We start from the raw sequence: 22132 nt of genomic DNA, 5'->3' as shown, positions 1-22132 counted from the left end.
CTAGGAATACGGCTCTATAAGGGGTTCTGCATGCTTGGGGAAAGGCGTGATCTTTCCCCGTTTATAATAAACACTATTGATCCAAAGTGCTTGTGTCGACTTTCCCGCCCTAGATTACAAACTGGGAGTGTGGCCTTCCATGGGTCACAGTTGAAACTACACCTTTCACTCCTTCCTACCCCATAGTATCAAACGAAAACGATTCTTGCAGCACCTGTGACATTTATTACAGCGCGAGATGCTTATTTTTTTTTAAAAAAAAATGTTTTTATTAACGAATTTTGCTTTTTAATAGGCTGGAGTCCATCAGGTGCAAGATGTAGCTGATTCCTATCTATCTATCTATCTATCTTTCTATATATATAGATATAGATTGATAAATAGATAGATATAGATATAGATATAGATTAGATATAGATATAGATAATGTGCCAGGCTAACAGGGGGTGGGCAGACCCTTTGGAATGAGGAACAAACACAACTACCTTTTTAGACTATAACGGAGCCAGATCCTTCTCTTGAGAATTCTTTTTTTTAGAAAGAAAACCATTTCCCACACAGGGGAGGAGGGGGGGCACGGCGCAGAGTCAGGAGCGCGCCTTAAGATCCCTCTGAAGCCAATGGGGGCCGGGCGCGCCTTAAGCTCTGCAGAGGAGGATCGCGGCGCGAGGACGGACCCGCCCCTTTTCCGCGCTCGCCAGTTTCTGCTGTGAGCACGTACGCCCAGCACGCAAGCTCAGCGGAAAGGCGGCGGCGGACCTGCAAGGCTAGGGGCGTGGCCTTGCTGAAGAGGGCGGGGCGCCGTGCCGAAGGACAGCGGCGCTTGCCTTTCTCCCTCAGAGTGCGGCATTTTCCCCCCCCCCCTTCCCGTCGCGTAGCGGGGGCAGGGGAAGAAGCAAGATGGCGCCGGCTGCGAGCGGGGACCGGGGGCTGAAGAGCCTGGTGTGGCAAAGTGAGTGCCGGGTGCTGTCGCCACATCTCTCTCTCACGCCCCGCGCTTCTTTTTCTCCCGCCGTGGTAGGGCATAGAGGCAGAGCCAGTCCGCTCCCCTCTTGCCCGGCAGCGGCTGTGAGGGAGGCCTCCTCCTCCGCCTGCCCTCTCTCTCTCTCTGCCCCGCTGTCACGGGAAAACGGACGGGGGGCTGGCGGGTGGGTGGCTGGGTCGTGCAAGGCGCGAGGGTGGCGGGCGGCGTTGGTCGGCTTGTGTGTGTGGAGGGCAGCGAGACCACCCCCGATCCTGACCTGTGCCCGTAACGGCATCCTGACGTGCAAGAAAAATGAGGTCAAGCAGTTCTTTCCCACTCTTTTTATCTGCACGCCTGGAAATGCTTCACTTGCTACGTTTCTGTATACCGGGCGGCGTTTTAACGAGCAGAGAAAGACGCCTTTCCTCTCTCGCACGCGAGCAGGTGTCGCCCTACGGTGGATTTTCATTTCGTTGGGTTGCATGTAAGGATTTCCAACCCCCTTCCCTACATGGGTTTTCATTTTGTTGGGCATGCAAGGATTTCTAGCCCCCTTCCTTACATGGATTTTCATTTTGTTGGGCATGAAAGGATTTCTAGTCCTGTCTGTCTGTCTGTCTGTCTATATATGTGTTTTAAAGAAATGAACCATGAGGAATAAGTTAGGTGGCAAAATAGCCCAAGGTTATTGTGGCTGAATGTATGTTTTTTATCCTGCACCCCAGTTTAAAGTCCAGCCGTCCATAATCCCCCCCCCCCACTTGCAGAAGGATGAGGAGAGGGTGGGGCTGGGAAGGTACATTGTTGGGGGTCACATTTCTAGTCCTGGTCGGTAACACCTGGGAGGCAGTGTGAATGGATTGAGTGTTGGGTTTTGGATCTGTACTTACTGGATATAATTTACTCGTCATAATCTGCCTCACATCATGGTTGAGAATAAAAATAGGATTCCCTTTTAAGAGATCTTCAGATTTAAGGAAATGTTTAAAATTAAAATGGAATCAGGGCTGTTGAAGGGCTGAGTGATGCGATATGAAGACTATAAAGCATTTTTGTTGTTCGGGGTGCTGTACGAGTGGTGAAAATCCCATCAAGCACTGTGTTTGGTAGGATGCAGGTAGCAGTTGTCAGTCCTAGAATGGGTGAAGAAAAAGAGGTGGTATAATTTGCAACCAGAAGGACAGCCCATTGATTTCAATATACTGTATATCGTTTCTTAGCTTTGTACAATATGTGGCTCAAATATATCATTTTTTTGAAACTTAGTTTTTTTTCCTTTCAAGAAAAAGCAAGCAAGCACAATGGCAGTTTGTGTTATGACTTACCTTTGGACCTTTCAACTCATAATGGCCTCAATATGATTGTAACCGTTGTTTTCTGTTTCCACATTTGTTTCCAAATTTTACTTCTGTTGTGATTTAATATTTCTCTTTCTGTCTCTGCATGTGTTTAAAAATAAATGGAGCAGATGTTTGGGGGTATAAGGGGCTGGATATTTTCTGTGATCCACCATCAAAAGCTTTTCTATTACCAAATACATCATTATTTCATTACATTAGAATACAGAGTTTTCTGAAACAGAATGATTGTGGTTATTTGAAGGGTGCATTCATCTTTGACTAGGGACCTTGAAAAATGTATATCTTCTATAGTAAGTGATATGGAAACGTCAGTAGTTACTGGTAGCGTTGCATCATAATACAAGGTGTAACATAAGCTGATTGTGAACATGAAGCCACTGTACTTCATACAGTGTTTTTAAAGAGTTTTATTTGAATGTTCTGTGATTGATTACAGACTGTATAGCTGAAAAGGTAATAAAAATAATTTAAAAATGCTTCATGCATTGCAAACTTTGAAACAAGTTTAGACTACAGTATAAGGAAGTCATTACTCTTTGATTTACAAAAAGTATTTGTGATTAAAAGAGGCTATAGGTTCCTGTTGGAGATAAAACCTTTGAATCATTGTTAATAATAGCTCTGAGTCAGAGGGTTTCTGGAGTAAGAATCCTTGGAGAAGAGTTTTCATACAAAAATGCAGTAGCTTTCAGCACTGTTTAAAGTGGCAGAGAACAGACTCATACCTGCCTTATATGGTTACTATTATTCATAAATATAATACAATAAAAATATAGTAAAAACTCTTAAAGAAGTGTAATACAGTGGTACCTCGGGTTACAGACACTTCAGGTTACAGACTCGGCATACCCAGAAATAGTGCCTTGGGTTAAGAACTTTGCTTCAGAATGAGAACAGAAATTGCGCAGCAGCAGCGCAGCAGCAGTGGGAGGCCCCATTAGCTAAAGTGGTGCTTCAGGTTAAGAACAGTTTCAGGTTAAGAACGGACCTCCAGAACGAATTAGGTACGTAACCAGAGGTACCACTGTATGTACTAGTATAACACATTAAAAAAATAAATTACACAACTCTAGCAACAGTTTAAGTACCATTTCTCGTGTCTTTTTTTTCATTAAAAAATCACACCCTTGGTTTAGTATTGCACTTGCAGCAGTAGTGCCCATATTAATACTTTAAAAATAAACAAAATTTGCAAATATAGATACATTAGAGACAGAAGCAGTCTTGCAGGTGGATAACTTCCTGATGCATGTGTGGGTTTCAGTTTGCTTTTTTGAAGTTCAGATGTGCAGAGAGGAAAATAGTCATGTGCCACATCCTTTGCAGTTAGGAGACATCTAAGGAGTTGTTTATATTTCTGGTTCTGAAATGTTACTCTACATACTTCATTTTAAAGTTTTGCTGCCATGTTCTTTTCAGCTTGTGCCATTAGCAAACACATTGTATAAAAATGTCAGTTTTTTGTTGAAATGAAATTAGTTGTTTGAACTGTCAGGCTTTTTCCTTACAGAGCTAGATCACATTGTTACAGTGCTGCTATTTTAACTGCTGGATTTCTTTTTCAGAGCTAAAAGCAGCAGTATTTGATGACTGTAGGAAAGAAGAGGAATGGAAGGTAAGTTTAATCTTTTTTAATTGCCTCTATCAAATACTGTATAGTAGTTCATCCACCACTTACAAAACGTACTTGACTAGGCATCCAATAGCCGTATCACAGTTCCATAAGTTCTTTTAAGGAAACAATGATACTTAAAACAGTTTCACTCAGATTTTAAATTTGTACATGTGTTCTTAAATGAGAGGCTCTTTGATTTCAGAGGACCTGTGTCCCAAGCACTTCTTGGAACCTAAGACCTTGACTACTTAAAAGTTTGCATTGGGCTTCAGTGTATCCCCATGATCCAGGGTCAAAGGAAAATGTGGTAATACTTTTCAAGAACATAGTATTTAAATTGAATGGGAGCTACTGAAATGCTGCAGAGATATGCATCTACACTATTTGGAAAAATCAGACAATCATATTTCTATTTATTAAGACAAGATAAGCGAGTCTTGTGCTTGCTCGTGGTGCCTCTTCACTATTTCCTTTGCACAAACTGGCTTAAACCTCTAATTAACAATAGTTTCCTGTTTTGTCTGAACCACCTTTGGAGCAAGCCAGGTTCAAACAATGCATTTAATGCTCTGAAGCCTGCAAGCCTAGTTCCTGCTTTAGATGTAACAGGAAATTATGGTTAATTGACGAGTTCCTGGATTTTATTTTCCAATGTTGCATAGGGAGCTCTGTGAACAAGCAAAATGCCCATTCATATCTCAGCATAACACTGTTAGTATAACTTCTTCAAATATTTTGACCATTTAAGAAGAACATATCGTAATATTTTTAGTCTTCTTTTGTAAACTAAAATTTTCTTAACCAAAGGAACAAATCACTTGTCTAAGATACATAACGCTCTTCAGATACAGTAAAAAGCCACGTGGATGCCAGGGAAGCCCTCTGGGTGCATGTATGCCCACATTGGCAGTCCTTGGCATAAATATATTAGTTCATTAGGCCTGTATTGCAGTGTCTTTAGTATGTGATCACCACTACCTTAATGTGCCTTAATGTCTAGTTGTATATGTCAAGCATCTTCATTTTGTGGCAGAAGAGAGGACAGGGACTGGTAAGCACGGTGGTTCCATTCAGTGCTCGAAACTCCCATTGTTCTAGGCGCATTTTGCGACAGGGAATTTCATTAGCGTGATCAGTTTCTGAGCTCTAGCGCAGTATTCCGCCTAAGATTTCAGATTAAAACTGGAGTGTGGAAGAAAAGGAGGACCTTTTTCTGCCTCCCCACTTCCAGCTACTCTCTGAAGACTGGAGAAGAAACCATCTTAAGAATATTAGGGGGGGTGAGCAGGGGAAGGACTAGACCATGTGAAAAATGAACATAATATTTTAGCTGCAGTTCATTCATTTGCAGCTTTGTATTCTTGTTATAAAAAAGCACGCCTAGACATTCCGTTGTTGTGCCCATAACCTAGGTTTAAGGTGCCATTTAGCTCCTAGCTTTCATATCTCAGTTTCTAACACTGGTTCCATTTCTAGCGCAATTTTTTGATTGTGTCATCTCTTTTTTCCTTCTCTTCACATTATGCGGACTTGATGCAGATAACATTATATATTTTATTTATATCCCATGGGGCTTATGAGGGATAACAATATATTACTACAGGGACTGCCTTGGAAAAGATAACTTCAAAAACTAGAGTTGTCACAAAAGGAAGTGAGCAGACTTCTAACTGGGGCTTCTTGCGTTGATATCATTACATCTACATTGACTGTGGAATTGTACTGGCCTGGTTTAACTCTTAAAATTCAGGAACAGTAAGAGACTTTGATATTGAATGAATTGCCTGCTCCCACATAGGCACTCAGATCAGTATTTGAGACCCTGCTCCATGTTCCTCAATTTTCAGAAGTGAGGTGAGTGGGCATGAGAGGCAGCACCTCTCAGGTTGTGGTGCCACAATTGTGAACCTTTTTTCCAGGAGACACCCATGTGGGTTAATTATTGTTCACCTTTCAGCAAGCAATGAAAATCTAGTTACTTAGGAAGTACTTTGAGGCAAATTAATGTTAAAAATCAAGCTGTTGTAAAATACATAGTTGTTTTCTTTTTTGTGATGGTTTGTTTTGATACTGCCATGTTGTTTATAGGATTTATATTATATTTAATGTTTGGAAGCTCCTAGGGGTTCTTGGGACCTGAAATGAGGAGTATTATATACTTTATAAATGAATACTTTAGTAGGTACAATGATTTTGATTTATCATTAAGCTCTCGTCTTAAAACCAGGCATCAAAACCAATTTCAATAAAGAAGCTTACAATTGGATATAATTTTCTAAAGCACTACTTCAACATTTTTTATACAGATAATTCTTCTAGATGACTTCACCACAAAGCTTCTGTCATCATGTGGTAAAATGACAGACTTATTAGCAGAAGGGATCACTGGTAAGTACCTTTTAAACAGAGTTCTGTGGTTCTAGCATATGGGGAAACTTGTTTTGTCAGCATTTGCAGAGGACATCCAGTGGAAACTTATTCAACGAAAAAGTCATGAATTTCAACAGGGCATATGTGTAATTAATTTACCCTTTTTCATCTCACTTCTTTCTGTTACTCATTCTGCTGCTGGATTTGTTACTTCCATCTGTTAACTTTGTCTTCATTGAGTTTCTTATCCTTTTGGTATATGGTTGTAACAGAATAATGAATGGAAGAATTGTCAGGAGGGGTGTTGAATGGAATGTCAGGTGGAGTTTGAATGTGTCTGTTGCAAAATGACAGTTGAAAGGTGTGTGTGTGTGTGTGTGTGTGTTAGAGACAGAGAAAGGGAGAATTTGAGATGAGTGAGTTAGCATAGTTAATGAGGAAAGTTAGTCATATCAGATAGGACATTAGAACTGTGAGTATTCTGTATTAAATGCCTACTTGCTCTGGATTACCTTCCTTAAATATATTACTGTGTTCAGATATGGGTGAATTTCTAGGGATATATCTCATACTGTGTGCCTGTTTAAGACGTACTTGAGTAAGACTATAAAGGGGAGAGTCCTACTTCTCTTCAGATAAGTGGGTAGTGACAGAAGGTAACCAGGAAACATGCCCTGGGTGGGTGGGAGGAATCCCAAGAACACCACAGATCTGAAGAAGTGTGCATGCACACGAAAGCTCATACCAAGAACTAACTTAGTTGGTCTTTAAGGTGCTACTGGAAGGAATTTTTTTTGTTTTGACTATGGCAGACCAACACGGCTACCTATCTGTGCTATAATATAGTTGTTGGATTGTCATCATGCTGCACTTTTCATGGTTGCCACTAGGTGGCATGATGACAAAAACACAGACACAGAGGAACAGGCAGGACAGACTGGGGCAGTTCCCCAGCAACTGCCTGCTCTCCTGCTGCTGTACACCTTCACACCAAACAATGCCCGTTTCATACTTAGCAGCATCAGAGGCTGAAGAGGAAGAAAGCAGCAGCAAAGCAGGAAGGTTGCTGGGGAGCTGCCCCAGCCTGTCCTGCCTGTTCCTCCACATCTTGCATGGCCATTGGTTTTGGGCAAGCTGTCCGCCCTGTTGGTAGGCAGCAGGGAAGAGCAAGCAAGGCTGCTCTAGTTGGGGATGGGGGAGCTTCTTGACTGCATGTTGCCTTGTGGGGGGACAAAGCGAGACTTTGAAGGCAGAATGGAGAGACAGCGAAGCGACCTGAGGCAGTAGCTCCTAGTATATTATGGCTTTCAGAAACATTTGACAGTGGGGGCAGAAGGAAAGTCATGCTTAATGAAGGCGTGGTGGCAAGGGATAACTTATAAAATGGATTTTGCTGTTAAATTTTATAGTCTATAAACAGCCATATTTAAAGGAACTAAATAAATTTATTTTCCTTGTTGCAGCCATCCTAAAGCTCAGATACAAAGTAGTTATGGTGTAAAGCTGGAAGTGCCTGAAAAACTACCATGATAAAACTAACATTTAAAAATCTGTTTGCACAATAGTGATTGATTAGAATCATTATGTCAATCAATTTAACAGCTGTAGGTGGTGAGACTACATGCAGTTTGCGGTATTGTGCTTATTTTGTAAACTAAGTTTGCTAACTGATGCCTGAAGTTATTAGCATATCACTGATTTCAGGCCTCTTTGGGTTTGACTTGTGGTCATTTTGGTCTTTGCCAAAGGATAAATGGAAAACCCTAATTATAACACTCACGTGGCTCAGCAATTTGTTTGCTTCTTTCATCTTAGAAGCATTCCCCTATGAGAGAAAAGGAAGTACTTGCAACCTGCAGTTTTTCTTTTAAAGTTCTTCTTTTAAAATTATTGGGTTGGATCCAGATTTGCCCCTCTAAGAATGGAAGGGGCTCCAAGGGGAGGGAGCCTGAATTCAGTAGTGCTCCCTGTGGGAGGTAGGGAGTTGTGTGGGAGTTTCCTAGATTTCTCCTATGGCCCCCATTGCCACCTCTCACATTGTTGATCAAGTGCAGGACTTATATAATATGTTTTATCTTGCTCTTTTCATGCTTTGTTAATTTAATATAATTATTACTTTTGATTGTAAGTTTTGAGTTGGCTTGGAATTATTATTAGGAAAAGTGGGATCCAGCATGAAAATGGAGTTTTACCAAATCAGAGATCCATCATGTACTTTTAATTCTTTTTGCAAATGTAGATGTATAAAATACTGAAGTTTTTTTAAAAAAATAAAATCTTATTTTGTAGTTGTGGAGAATGTTTATAAAAACCGTGAGCCAGTCCCTAACATGAAAGCCATTTATCTCATCACACCTACAGCAAAGGTTAGTTGTTGTTTTTAAGCCTGTTGGTCAGTTTGACTTAATCTTCTTGTGAATAAAAATTTTAAAAATTACCATGTGATAAAATGTTCATAGGTTACTACTTCATTGAAATGTGTAGTAGTAGTAAAGAGTTGCTGAGGAACAGTGGTCATTGCAGATCAGAATTTTATTTGAAAGGGCTATACTTTATGTAATTCTCTTTTTGTCAATGGGGTTAGATCCAGAAAAGCATACTTGTTCTGCATTACAGAGAATAAAGACCTTGGGGATCAATAAGCATCTGGGGGTGGAAAAGAAGTTTATGAGGTATAGTGCGACAAAATTATTTGGGAACGATGAGCCTCAGAAGTAAAGGGCATAGGAATGTATGGAGTGCAGCTCCCGTGTTAAGAAGAATCATTGTATTTTAAAAGATGTATTTAACAACACAGCAGAACGCAGTGACTTAAGATTCAGACTCTCAAACCAACAGCCCAATATTCATAAACTTTGTTAAAGCCCATCAGGCCCACCCGTCTCATTTGATAAGATAAATTATTATTAAATTCACTTATTTTGCTTCCTTATTTTTTCCACTTTGATTCCTAGTAATGGTGATGAATAATTAATAAGTGTTGTTTATATATTGATATTTATTGACTATTTCATTTACATTCCTAAGAATTTAACTATAAGCTCATCAAGGGGTCAGTGAACTGAAGTTTGGGAAAGCCTGATTTACACTGTGGTTTGTTAACAAGTCAGGCTCATAATCACAGTTTGATTATAGCTTGTTTGGAAAAAACTATAGTCATACATTTCAAATACAGCCTTTTCTGCATCTTCCAAATACACTTATTGATATGTTGTTTATGATTTGCTGTCCATTTAATACACTTCCTATAAATCTGTATATTAATAAAATAGATACAAGTTTTGTTTGCCAATAATTTTCTCTATGCTAATGAAAGCAGTTTCTCTCTCTCCCCCCCTCCCCAAGATTTTGACTTGTTCATCTTTGTTTTAGCACTTTCTTTAAAAGGAAATATACAGAGTTCCTCAATTATGGAAATTGTACTTAGAATGTACTGTTTTAATTGTTCAGTCTGTAGATGGGCTTATAAATGACTTCGTCAGTAAATCATCCAGCAAGTACAAAGCAGCATATGTCTACTTTACTGACTGTAAGTATTCACTGATTGTAGCAAATTCATTGATTTTTTTATTGTAGCCATGGGAGCAGGCAGGTTAATGACCTTTGAGCCTTTTGTATATTTCAGGTGTGAGGGGATTGGTTATGACTAAAAACCTACAATATTCTGACAAGAGTATTACGTGTTTCCCCACATTATTCTGTATAGTGTAGTTTCTTCCAAGTGCTGCTTTAAGTATTTTTTCTTTGGGATTTCTTCCTGCCAACTTGGTTCCTTAATGTCGCCAGAACAGCTTATAATATGAAACAATATAATCACAACAAACAGCAGTCATCCATTAAAACAGCCCTGCATAGACAATCCTAAAGCAATATAGGTTTGGTGTATCAACAGTTAAAACAAAGTAAAAACTAGGATACCATTTATAATCATACTCTTCTATCCTCCCATCTGCCAGAAATGGCTGCTCTAGATAAAAAACCTTTTAATAATTTACCTAAATGTGAAAACAGTGGCCTTGGTTAGCAGTTTTGGGAGATAACAACAAAATGAGGACATGCCCACTGAAAAGGTCTTTTAGGATTAGGATAATAAAAAGGTTCAGAGCAGTGGGTGGTATGCAATGTTCCTGTTAGTGCAAGGGATGTGCAGTAGTAGAGCCATAATTTTCTGTGCTTTTTCATTCAGTCTCCCCCCTTGCTCCTTTACACACACACACACACACACACACACACACACCCGGTAAACACTAGAGGGTTAGGTGACCTTCCATAGATAATTTAGTCTGAAGACTGGCTTCTGTTTTGGTGCTTAAAAATAGTTTGCCACTATAGGCAAGATATTTTGACCTGGTTCAGCTCCTGTGGTTTGGTGTTATGAGAATTAACCCAGCTAGCCTCTAGGCTTACATGCTTACTACCTCTCCTCACTACTTCTCCTTTCCTCCTCCAGCACAGCTGCAAAGAGCAGGCTGCTTTGGTTTGTAGCCTGGGGATGTCTAACCTGTGACCTTCCAGGTGATGGACTCAAACTCCCATCTGCCCCAGCTTAGCCTGCAGGGTCAAAGGTTATTCACTCCTGCTTTAGTTTAACCACAGTTTGGCAAATTGCCTGAAACCTTAACTGTAACCTCTGGAAACAAGCTAACTGCATAAACCATGGTTTAAAGTTGGTTCAGTTTCATTAATCATAATTAAGTTTAACTACAGTTTGTCGTGGTTCAGATGACACTGTAAATGGTGGCTAATAAAATATTGAATTAAGAACTTATGAATTCTGTGGTTGCGCTGGAGGAGGAGGAGGAGCTTCTTGTAACACTAAATTATGGTTTAGTGTTCTTCCTAATCAGACCATTGTGGATGACTCAGAATACCCACATGAAGAAAAAAACTAATACTTTTCAATAGATTCTTGGTTTATTTAAAAATTATTGGTAAGACATACACACTGCCTGTTGCATAAAAGAAGTTTTAAATATGAAATAATATGACAGCTGAAAAACCTTTCTCTCCTCCTAGTTTGTGATGACAAACTTTTCAATAAAATGAAGTCATCTTGTTCAAAGGCTATAAGACGGTGCAAAGAAATAAATATTAACTTTTTCCCTTATGAATCACAGGTAAGCTTAATTTACTGAACTTAACTTTTCCAAGTTTTCCATGGATTTGTCTAATCCTCTTTTAACCTTTTAAGTAACTAATGCTTATTATGTGGAGTCTTGCTTGTTAAATTATATAGTAGTTAAATAAAAATAACCCTGTCAAAAATGACTAGAAAGCTGCATATTTTGAATATTGTCAAAAATGATTTTAATATTTTAACACAATATTTCAACTCCTCTTACATAACGTTGCTAGCCATCATAGCCGCAGACAGAAAATTTAAAGTATGTAGGCATTTTCTCCTAAATCTTTAGAAACCAGATGGGGTTTTCAGTGGTTGGAACATATTCCATGAATTATAAAAACCACTAGATGTTGACAGAAAACTCTACAAATGGAAAAAGTGAAATCAAAGTATAGTTATTTAGACATTAGGTTTTTGGTCACTTGCTGAGATTTTTAAAACCTATTTTTTTTAGGTTTCAGACTTCTTTTTCCTTGAAGGCTACCGTATTTTTCGCCCTATAGGACACACTTTTTCCCCTCCAAAAATGAAGGGGAAATCTGGGTGCGTCCTATGGGGCAAATGCAGGCTTTCGCTGAAGCTTGGAGAGCGAGAGGGGTCGGTGCACACCGACCCCTCTCGCTCTCCAGGCTTCAGGAAGACATCCGCAGCCTAGGCAGCCCTGCAGGAGTTCCTGCAGGGCTGTCTAGGCTGTGCATAGCAGCCTGCTTCCCGGAGTGCCGGGCCTGCTGAAGCAGAGCGCCCCGCGCGCCGGGCAGACATCGGCCAGCCCCACAAGCTCGGGGGACAGCAGGGAGGCGCAGCACCGCCATCCCGCTGTTCCTCGACCTGGTTCGGTTTCCCCGACCTGCTTTTGGGGGGGAAATAAAGGAAACCCCCCCCAAAAAAAAAACTAGGTGCGTCCTATGGGACGAAAAATACGGTATTTTGACATTACATTGCCCAGTCATGTTGAACTATTGAATTTGGTTCTGACCACTCCAGGTTCCATCATCTGTGTAGGTAGCAAAAGATTGTACAGTAATGCCCTTAAGTAAGAGGAGAAAGTAGACCTCAGTGGTAGAGGTAGACCTCAGTGAGAACAAGGAACACATTTCTTCAAGAGGACCAAGGAGAAAAGATGTGGGTGGGGGAAGGTATCATTAAGCTGTGTTATACTAGACATTTATTGCGCTTGCAATTTAATATAATAAAAGTTTTAATCTTCTGCTGATATTGCTGTTACATTCTGGTTCCTAAAACAGTCTATTTGGAACCATTTCTTTACTTTAGGTATTTACCCTTGATGTCCCAAATGCTTTCTATCGCTGCTACAGCCCCATCATGGAGAAGACAAATGACAACGTAATGGAGCAAATGGCTGAACAAATTGTTACATTATGTGCCACTCTAGAGGAAAATCCTGGTGTAAGATACAGAAGGTACAACTGGAAATACTGTATTCCAAGTGTTCTGTTGGTTTGATCGAAATGGATTCTACGCTTTGAACAGTTTGGAAATTCAACATTGCCCATTCTGAAATGTTAGGAGGCAATGCAGTTCCCCTGCATGTGTGGAACAAATCTATGAATATATACTGAGGAGTCAAATATTCTGTGTTAAAAGGACTTCATGCTCGTTGGGAAAGTATTGGGAGGAGAGAGGGAGACAAGCAGGGTTGCACACCAGAAGGAACATTGGTGTGTGTGAGACTATTCAGAAGAGCTTTGGTATACATAACTAGGTCTTCGGCAGGTACCTAAAGGTAAAGGGACCCCTGACCATTAGGTCCAGTTGTGACCGACTCTGGGGTTGCGGTGCTCCTCTCGCTTTATTGGCCGAGGGAGCCAGCATACAGCTTCCGGGTCATGTGGCCAGCATCACTAAACCGCTTCTGGTGAACCAGAGCGGTACCTATTTATCTACTTGCACTTTGACGTGCTTTCGAACTGCTAGGTGGGCAGGAGCAGGGACTGAGCAATGGGAGCTCACCCCGTCACGGGTATTCGAACCGCCGACCTTCTGATTGGCAAGTCCTAGGCTCTGTGGTTTAACCCACAGCGCCACCCGCAGGTACCTAGTTTAGTACAGTTCCTTAACACTTTTCCAAATTCCAACTCAGAGAGTGGAGGAGGGGAGAAATGTATAAACCTAATGAAGTTTGTGATGGTTGATGTTTCCCATGCTACTGACCTCCACCCCATACTGAACTCAGCGCGTTCAGAATAAAGAACTGTAGGGAAGAGTCATAGCTTAGTGATAGAGCACATGCTTTGCCTGCAGAAAGAAGACCCCATGTTCCAATCCTGCTATCTGTGTGAACTGCTGTGCAGGAAGGACTCCTTCCTATCTGAAACTGTAGAGAGCTGCTACCACCTGAGTATAGACAGTACTGAGCTGGACAGACCAATGGTCTGACTTGAAAAAAGGCAGGTTTGTTTGTATGAAATACTCTGTAGCAAATGATCACTTCAAATTCTAATAGAGCAAATGAACTCAACTAGCTCACAATCACTTATTTCAGATATCAGTGTCCTCATAAATGTCAGCCAAAATATATTTTCCTCTCTTTTCAGCAAGCCTTTGGATAACGCCAGCAAACTTGCACAATTAGTTGAGAAAAAGCTTGAAAACTACTATGAAATTGATCAACGAAGTCAAGTAAAGGTAGAGTGAATATTTAGTTTTCTCTAGGAGGCTGGGGATAGGAGAGCCTTGGAATGTAGCTGGGAAGAATGAATGTTGTAAATGCAGGAAAAGAGCTCTTCCATTTACAAGGGGATGGAATTGAACAAGGTTTTTAAACCACAACACAAAAGGAGAAGCAAGCCACAAACCTATACACAAAACTTATTCCATGTAAAGTCCAGCATGTTACTTTCAATAAAATCTCTTGAGGGCAGAGGGGTCTGACATTCCATTTCTTCACTGCTGATTCCTTGAAGGAACCTAAATGGCTTCCCCATGAAATATAGGAGTATAGAGTATCAGGAAAATCTTGGAATATGTTGGGAATATGGTTATTGTTTTAATTATATGAAAATAAACTTTAGCCTTTTTCCCCTGTTAGTTTTTGTGTAGCTTTAATTTCCTAGTGCGTCCTCTTTTTTAAAAGATAGAGTAAATCTTTTTAGGTTGTACAGCACTCTCTGTTTTGCTTGTTATCTTTTTAAAAAGTGATGCTTTCTGATTTTTAGGGGAAAACCCACTCCCAGCTGTTAATAATTGATCGTGGCTTTGACCCTGTGTCAACTGTGCTTCATGAACTCACTTTTCAAGCAATGGCTTATGATCTGCTACCAATTGAAAATGACACATACAAGCAAGTATAATTTCATCTCAATTTTTAAATATACTCACAAGTTCATAAACTCCTGCAATGTAAGAATGTAAGAATACATTCTGCCCTATATTTGTTATTCCATGTTGGCTGAAATGGAACATTCCCTAGAAGGACTGCCTTTGAAGTTCCTTGCTTTAAGGTGTTACACATTGCAGAGCCAGAGGAGGACTCCTGAGAATTGTGGGACACAGGAATTCCAAAGAAGGATGCTAAAGACACCAGAATGAACAGTTTCATTGTCTTTATTGAGAAGGGTTTAGACTTAACAACAAAAAGTAGCCTGCCAGTTCTTACATTTTGCACGAGAGACAGACACCACCAGGCAAGCAGATGATGGACTGCGCGTACCCAGCCTAAAGTGTATACATTCTTTATACGGTAAAGCAGCATACGTCACATGGTGGCTGATACCCAAAGCATGACCGATGTTGCCCCTTTCTGGGCTCAGAGCCCAATATCTCTGACCCGCAGATAAGAATACTGTCAAAGCTAGCGGATTAGTGCACTTCAAAGCGTGTGAATATACACTCACACATGAGGTCATTGCTACAGCCACTACCAATTAAGAATGGGGTCATCTTCTTGACTATCAACATGGCATAAGCAGAGCTTCCAGAACAGTCCACCTTTAGTTCAACATAAAAGGGAAGAGGAATTTGAGTATATTGTAAGTGGTGACAACTTCCTCTATTTAAGTGGTCTGCAGAGAGTCTCATGGAAGTGTGTAGTCTGTTGATTTGATTTGGGCAGTGAACAATCTTGTAGGGCTGAAGCTCAGTGGTAGAACATCTCCTTTGTATAAAGAAGGTCTCCGGTTCAATCCTGGACATCTCCAGGATGGGGCTGGGAATGCCCTCTATTTGAAACCCTGGAAAACTACTGCTAGTCAGTGTAGACAGTACTGTGGTAGATATGGTAGTAGAAATTGTTAGTTTTTTATCTGCTCAGGAATTATTTTTACCAATGCTGAAATCCTAAATATAGTAAGTAAGCCCCACTGAGCACAGATCCATAGCATCATGCTGCAGGCTAAATCACTTCAGTAACTTTAGTGCTACTCAAAATTTTAAAGCATTGATCTGTCCCTCTGCCAAACAATACCATGTGATGCCACAGCTCCATGTATCATACCACACTTTTGTGGCTTTACTCATGTCAGCAGAGAAAGCCTGTATATGTGTGCGCGCACATAGATAGACAGACAGAGGCACACTTCCTTTGTCCTGAGTCCATACCTGAAGTGCCAATCTAATATTCACAACAGACAACATAATTATTTTTTATCAAGTCGTGCTTATTGCTATTAAGATACTAATGTGAAGCCACTTTCTGGATTTGTGTTAATACAAAGAGTGTTATCCCACACTTTCAGACATGTTAGTTAAAGTATACAGCCCTTAAGTTCCACAGTAAATAGCTAACAATCAGCTGTAGTTCAAATGCAAACTTCCACAGCAGGATTTCAGCTTTTCACCATCTTCTACATCTACTTTAGGAATAACTAATGCATTCAAGAGAGACTCATATTTCTGTAATATCTACTAACTCTTTTTCAATAATATGGTCTTAACTAACTTTCCATTTTTTCCTTTCTTATATTTCTACTGCCTTCTGGTTGAATCAGTTTTTATGTGAGTTCCTATACATATAAACGGTGTTTCATGACATAGCAGTAGTAAACTCTGTGGCATTCCCCCAGTTCTTAGGAATCTGGTTAACAGCTGGAAGAATACAATACTAGGCATGTTAGTACAGATACCTGTACGTTAAATAATTCCCATATAAGAATCTGCTTTGTGATTGTATGTGAAATCAGTAGTTAACCATAAGACGCCCCTTATTTTTGGGTGGACTCAAATTTAAGAAAATGGGGGGAGATGGCCCCATGTATAAGACGCTCCCTAATTTTTGACATTATTTTTTAGGGGGGAAACCTATTCTTATACACGGAAAAATACGGTATTTCCCCAATTTAAAGTGAGAGATTGTTCTCTGCACGTTGGGGTAAGAGGAACTGTTGAACTCTTAGAGGAGATTAATGTAATGACCTATATAAACAGACAATACGTTTTGGAATAGGCCATTTTGTGTCTCAGTTGGTGATCTTTTATACATTACATTACAAAATATTATTACCCTTTCAGCATATTGTGTGCACGTTTCTTAGGAAATAAGTAGCTCTCACTTTAGAGGGACTTATTCCTAGGAATAATTCCTAGGCTTCCTTAGCTTAGTATTTCAGCTTTTTATATCCTAAAAAGCGCAACTATTGCTTTTGTATGTTGTAATTAGGACTCTTGATGTATTCAAAACAAGAGTTTTGAAATCCTTTTCTTTTAACTACAAAACATATGTGCAAAAAACTGTTCTGTATATTCATCTGTTTATATATTACAACTAAAAATTTGCTTTCCCCCCTATGTTTAGGTATAAGACGGAAGGTGCAAGTGGAAAAGAAAGGGAAGCTATTCTGGAAGAAGATGATGACCTCTGGGTGAAAATCCGACACAGGCATATTGCGGATGTGTTGGAGTGCGTACGATTGAACATATTTTGCTGTTTTACATAACATTACTTGATAGCTACTTAAAACTGTGTGTGTATCAGTGGTATTCAGTACTAGTCCTACTCCGAGTAGGCCCATTAAAGTTAATGGTGCGACTAAGTTTGGTTCATCAGTTTAGCGGGTCTACTCTGAGTAGGACTTAGTTGAATCTGGCCTGTCAGGTTGTATTCAACTAACCTGGCATGCTAGTGGAAGCAGTCCCGCTTCTGCAACAGGGACTGTGTGTTGCAATTCCTGCATTGCAGGGGTTGGAATAGATGATCCTATAGGTCCCTTCCAGCTCTACAGAATCTATGATTCTATGAAAAGCATTCAAGGAGGTGTGAAGCTGGGTGAGGGGTGTGACCTGGGGAGGGGTCTAGTAATAGTCCTGAGGGCCAGATAGAGGCTTAGATGTGGCCCTCAGACCTTAGGTTCCCCCCACCCCTGCTCTAGGCAAACAATAGGCCACAGCCAAGGAATATAAAGGGAGAGTACTGCCGCCTCTCATTAAGTCAGTAGAAGGTGGCAGCCTGTATTTAACTCTGGAGTAGTTGAGTGAGTCACCTTATTGACCACTCGGGGACTTGTGAGGCACCTTGGGAATGTTCCTCATACACAAAATAGTCCACTTATTTCTGAGGACTAAATCTACATTTTTTTGCTGCTGTTGTTGAATTTCTACTAAATAAACTTGCTTACTACTGCTGTGTTGACATACCTGAGACATACCTTTTATCATTGATTTTAAAGCCTTTAAGCAGTTGTTGTTGTTGTTGTTGTTGTTGTTGTTATTTATTATTATTATTATTATTCCCACCTTTTTCCCAAACAAGGACTGAAGGCAGCTTACACTAAGTAAAACAACACAGCTGAAATACAAAAACCTAAAAGCTTATAAATTAGAATAGTTAAAGTAATGAAACTGTGATAGAATTAAAATAATGCAAAAGCAAATCTGGTACAAAACAGATAGTAAAAACACCACAGTATTATTAAAAGTCCTTTCCTTAAAAAAATGTGAGTTCCCCAAATCCTGTGAGAACAAAACAGTCTTCACTTGATGGCAGAAGGAGAACAAAGAGGAAGCCCATCTAGCTTTTCTAGGAAGGGAATTTCAGACTTGTATATATTCTCAATTTAATTTAAAAATATTAAGAAGCCATTTTCTTCTACTCTTTCAGGGAAATCCCAAAACTTATGAAAGAAGTTTCATCAAAGAGAAAGGCAACAGAAGGAAAAGTAAGAAATAAATATTTACTTTAAAGTGGTAATAAATGTTTTTAAATTTGTCTTCTGCAACTACCTTGATACTAAAGACATGGGTTTGGAAGTGAGAATAACTGAATGCAAATCCACTGGGGTTTGTTTTCAAGTGTTTTTGAGTTGCCTTTTGTTGGTACTTCTAACCTACTAAAATGGAGATTAAAATATATATATTTGTAGTGCAATCTTGGGGATGAAGGTGGCGCTGTGGGTAAAACCTCAGTGCCTAGGACTTGCTGATTGCATGGTCGGCGGTTCGAATCCCCGCGGCGGGGTGAGCTCCCGTCTTTCGGTCCCAGCTCCTGCCCACCTAGCAGTTCGAAAGCACCCCTAAGTGCAAGTAGATAAATAGGTACCGCTTTATAGCGGGAAGGTAAACGGCGTTTCCGTGTGCTGCGCTGGTGCTGGCTCGCCAGAGCAGCTTCGTCACGCTGGCCTCGTGACCCGGAAGTGTCTTCGGACAGCGCTGGCGCCCGGCCTCTTAAGTGAGATGAGCACACAACCCTAGAGTCGGACACGACTGGCCCGTACGGGCAGGGGTACCTTTACCTTTACCTTTTAGTGCAATCTTAAATATATATTGCAGTGCAATCCTAAATAACAATAGTTTTTGAGCTTTGAATAAATGTAATCAGTCAATAAATAAAAACACAGAAGAAAGGCCCCTATGACTTCAGACAGATACTTTTTACCTTGTAAGTAAACACAGGATTTCAGCCTTAGTAGACTTCTTGAAGCTGGCTATGCATTTCCCGGTCCTCAAACACAAATTAAAAGAAATGTTGATTGTGAAATATTTGAAACTGAAATTTGAATTATTTTCTAGCTATCTTTAAGTAATCTGGCTCAGCTCATGAAGAAGATGCCTCACTTTCGCAAACAGATTACTAAGGTGAGCAAAATGTAATACTGTTATATGTTTGGATGCTGTGCATTTTTTAGATTTGAGCCTAGATTTGGCTTAGTTTGTGGCCAATTATGCTGGTGTTTAAGCATGACTTAGGTGCCCTCCAGATGTTGTGGATTACAACTCCCATGATCTCTGATAATTAGTGAAGTTGGCTCAGTTTGATGGTAGTTGGGAGTCAAATATCATCTGCAGAGCACCACGTGAACTGCTCCTGGTACAAGTAATCTAACTGGTAGAATTGGAGTTAAGTAAACACATAGGGTGGCGGTGGAGATAATTGCATTAGCTCTGACCTGTCACCATTGTGACTTCCCCTCTCATACGGGAGTGTAAATTTCTGAAGCAGGAAGCATTTGCACTATTCTAAATTTGCGAGGAGCCTCCATGAGTACAAGAAGACTCATTGCTTCAGAAGTTTACCTTTTGATCAGAGCAAAGACCTGGGCAGGAGAAGCAGGGTTAGCAAGGTAATCCCCACCGTCCCACTTGCATAGTTAGTTAACTGGCATACTAACAACCTAAAGAGAGATAAAATTGTTCCATAAACAAAAATTCCCTTGTTGGATCAGAGCAAGGAACATCTAGTCCAGCATTCTATTGTCATTTGGCTATTCAGATACCTCAGCAGGTTCAAAAGCAAAACAGAAAGGTTGTTAGCTCCCTGTCTCTGATGTTTGAGGCATCCCGACTGTTTGTAAATGAAAATTTCATCTACATCTCACAACTAATTACTTTTGATAGATCTAAGCCTCATGAATTTGTCTTAATTTTTAAAATGTATTATCATATTAAATTGTGTATCCTATGTGCCAAAATCTACTTTGTATTGTATTTTCCTGGCTTGCAGGCAATCTTAAGCATGTTTGTTCAACTCTTTCTAAATTCAGTGGGATATACTACTTAAATGTGTGTTATGATTGCAGCTTTAGAAAGTGTTAGGCTGGCCTTAATTAGCATTCTTAAACATTATAACTGCAACATATTCATGTTCATTATAGCTGCAACTTTCTTTCTTCCTGTTAATATTGTAGAGTGTGAAGCTTATATTTTGTGGATTGTTTTTAAGAAATAAGGTTGGACACATTAAACTTTACTGCCTGTTAATGAATTGTTTGTTTTCTGTTGCTGTGTCATAATTATGAAAAAGTAAGCAAATTTTTGCTTCTGTTTTGCAGCAAGTAGTGCATCTTAATATAGCTGAAGATTGCATGAGTAAATTTAAGAATAACATAGAAAAGCTGTGCAAAGTTGAACAGGTATGTGAATCATCCAAGAGTACAATGTTATTTGGACTGAACAAATACTGGGGACAGTATAATAACAGAAATTCTATTGGCTATTCCCCTAAGGAGAGAACTTTATATCTTGGTGGCTTTTAAAAGTGCTTCTGGCCAAAGTAGCCTTTTAAAAATCTGTTTAGTAAAAAATAACTATTCTTTGCAGTTCTTGAATACTAGTGCAAAGCTACTGTCAAAAAACCGTGTGTGTGTACGGCTATAGTATTGCCATAGCCCTATTTTCCTGACCAGAAAAGCTACCAGGATAGTTTCATAGTGGTCTCTCACTGCCCTTTAAGGGTTAGTTTCAGTAGCTACTTTTGTTCAACAATGGGAAGAGCCACAGTTATGGCTACTTTATCAACTTCTAAAAATCCAGAACTAAGACTAATGCCCCAGTGGTATACTGGTGAGGGAGCAGCAGCAACAGAGAGGATGCAACAGGATATAAATTTACAAAGTAGATCAAGTGAACTCGTTTCCTTGAGTAATGTACTGCAGGATCGGTTAACAACTGAACTTGTATTGTTTTGCTCCATTACTGCTAGTACTGTGTGGTTTCCTCTTACAGCATTACTCCTAGCAATCTAGTACAGTCATAATTGTATTTGGGAGAGAAGGGATAGTTACCTGGAAACACAACATATATGATATGCCTCCAAAATTCTACTTCCGCTTAAGGCTAAATGTGGATCTGTGGCAACACAAAAATATGCTGAAATAATTGCTGTGAACTTGAGAGGATATCTCTTGTTTGTAACTTAGGATTTGGCTCTTGGAACAGATGTAGAGGGACAGAAAGTGAAAGATCAGATGCGAGTCCTTCTTCCAGTACTGCTTAATAAAAATCACGATAGCTATGATAAGATAAGAGCCATCCTCCTCTATATCTTCAGCACAAATGGTAAGGTGTAAATCTTCTATCTACTGTCTTAAAGCATAGTTCAATATGTCATACACTAAACTACATGAATGTAATGAAATGTCATGTGTATGCACATGTGTATGTGTGGCCACAATTCACTCATGCCAGCAGAGCATGGCTTATTGAGATAAATGACAGTTATGCAAGAGTTATTGTTGAAACTATTCTTTTGGAGAAGATGTAGCCAAGTAAATTGTCGTTTGTTTATATGGATAAAAAGCTGCCCAGCCCTGAAGAATAGATTTTTTAATCTTAAAATATATCTGGGATAGCTGTATTGGACTGTAATTATTGGATTGCTAGTGAGATGGAGATTTTTCAGGCCTGCCGTGGTGCAAACTTATTCGGAACAATGCTACACAGGTATTAGGGTAGCACTTCATAAAGTGTTTCAAACTTATTAATGCTTACGTAAATTCTGTGATTGAATTTTCCTCTAAACCATTTTGTTT

General features: G+C 39.8%; 1 protein-coding gene across 1 annotated transcript in view; it reads left to right on the top strand.

Annotated features, from left to right (window-relative positions):
* The first annotated feature begins 795 nt into the window (after window positions 1-795).
* The window catches only part of STXBP3 (syntaxin binding protein 3), a 26465-nt gene continuing 5128 nt past the window's right edge, over window positions 796-22132 (top strand). The window contains exons 1-14 of the mRNA XM_028732607.2: window positions 796-952; window positions 3891-3940; window positions 6247-6328; window positions 8600-8676; window positions 9761-9839; window positions 11327-11427; window positions 12708-12856; window positions 13991-14081; window positions 14612-14736; window positions 17185-17289; window positions 18487-18544; window positions 19395-19460; window positions 20654-20734; window positions 21521-21659. Coding sequence (XP_028588440.2) covers window positions 901-952; window positions 3891-3940; window positions 6247-6328; window positions 8600-8676; window positions 9761-9839; window positions 11327-11427; window positions 12708-12856; window positions 13991-14081; window positions 14612-14736; window positions 17185-17289; window positions 18487-18544; window positions 19395-19460; window positions 20654-20734; window positions 21521-21659 — 1255 coding nt within the window. The 5' untranslated portion in view covers window positions 796-900. The remainder of the gene's footprint in view (window positions 953-3890; window positions 3941-6246; window positions 6329-8599; window positions 8677-9760; window positions 9840-11326; window positions 11428-12707; window positions 12857-13990; window positions 14082-14611; window positions 14737-17184; window positions 17290-18486; window positions 18545-19394; window positions 19461-20653; window positions 20735-21520; window positions 21660-22132) is intronic.

This window comes from Podarcis muralis, chromosome 5, assembly GCF_964188315.1.
Source record: "Podarcis muralis chromosome 5, rPodMur119.hap1.1, whole genome shotgun sequence".
NCBI classification, from domain to species: Eukaryota; Metazoa; Chordata; class Lepidosauria; order Squamata; family Lacertidae; genus Podarcis; species Podarcis muralis.
The sequence above is the reverse complement of the archived record's forward strand: the minus strand, read 5'-3'. Positions and strand labels throughout refer to the sequence as shown.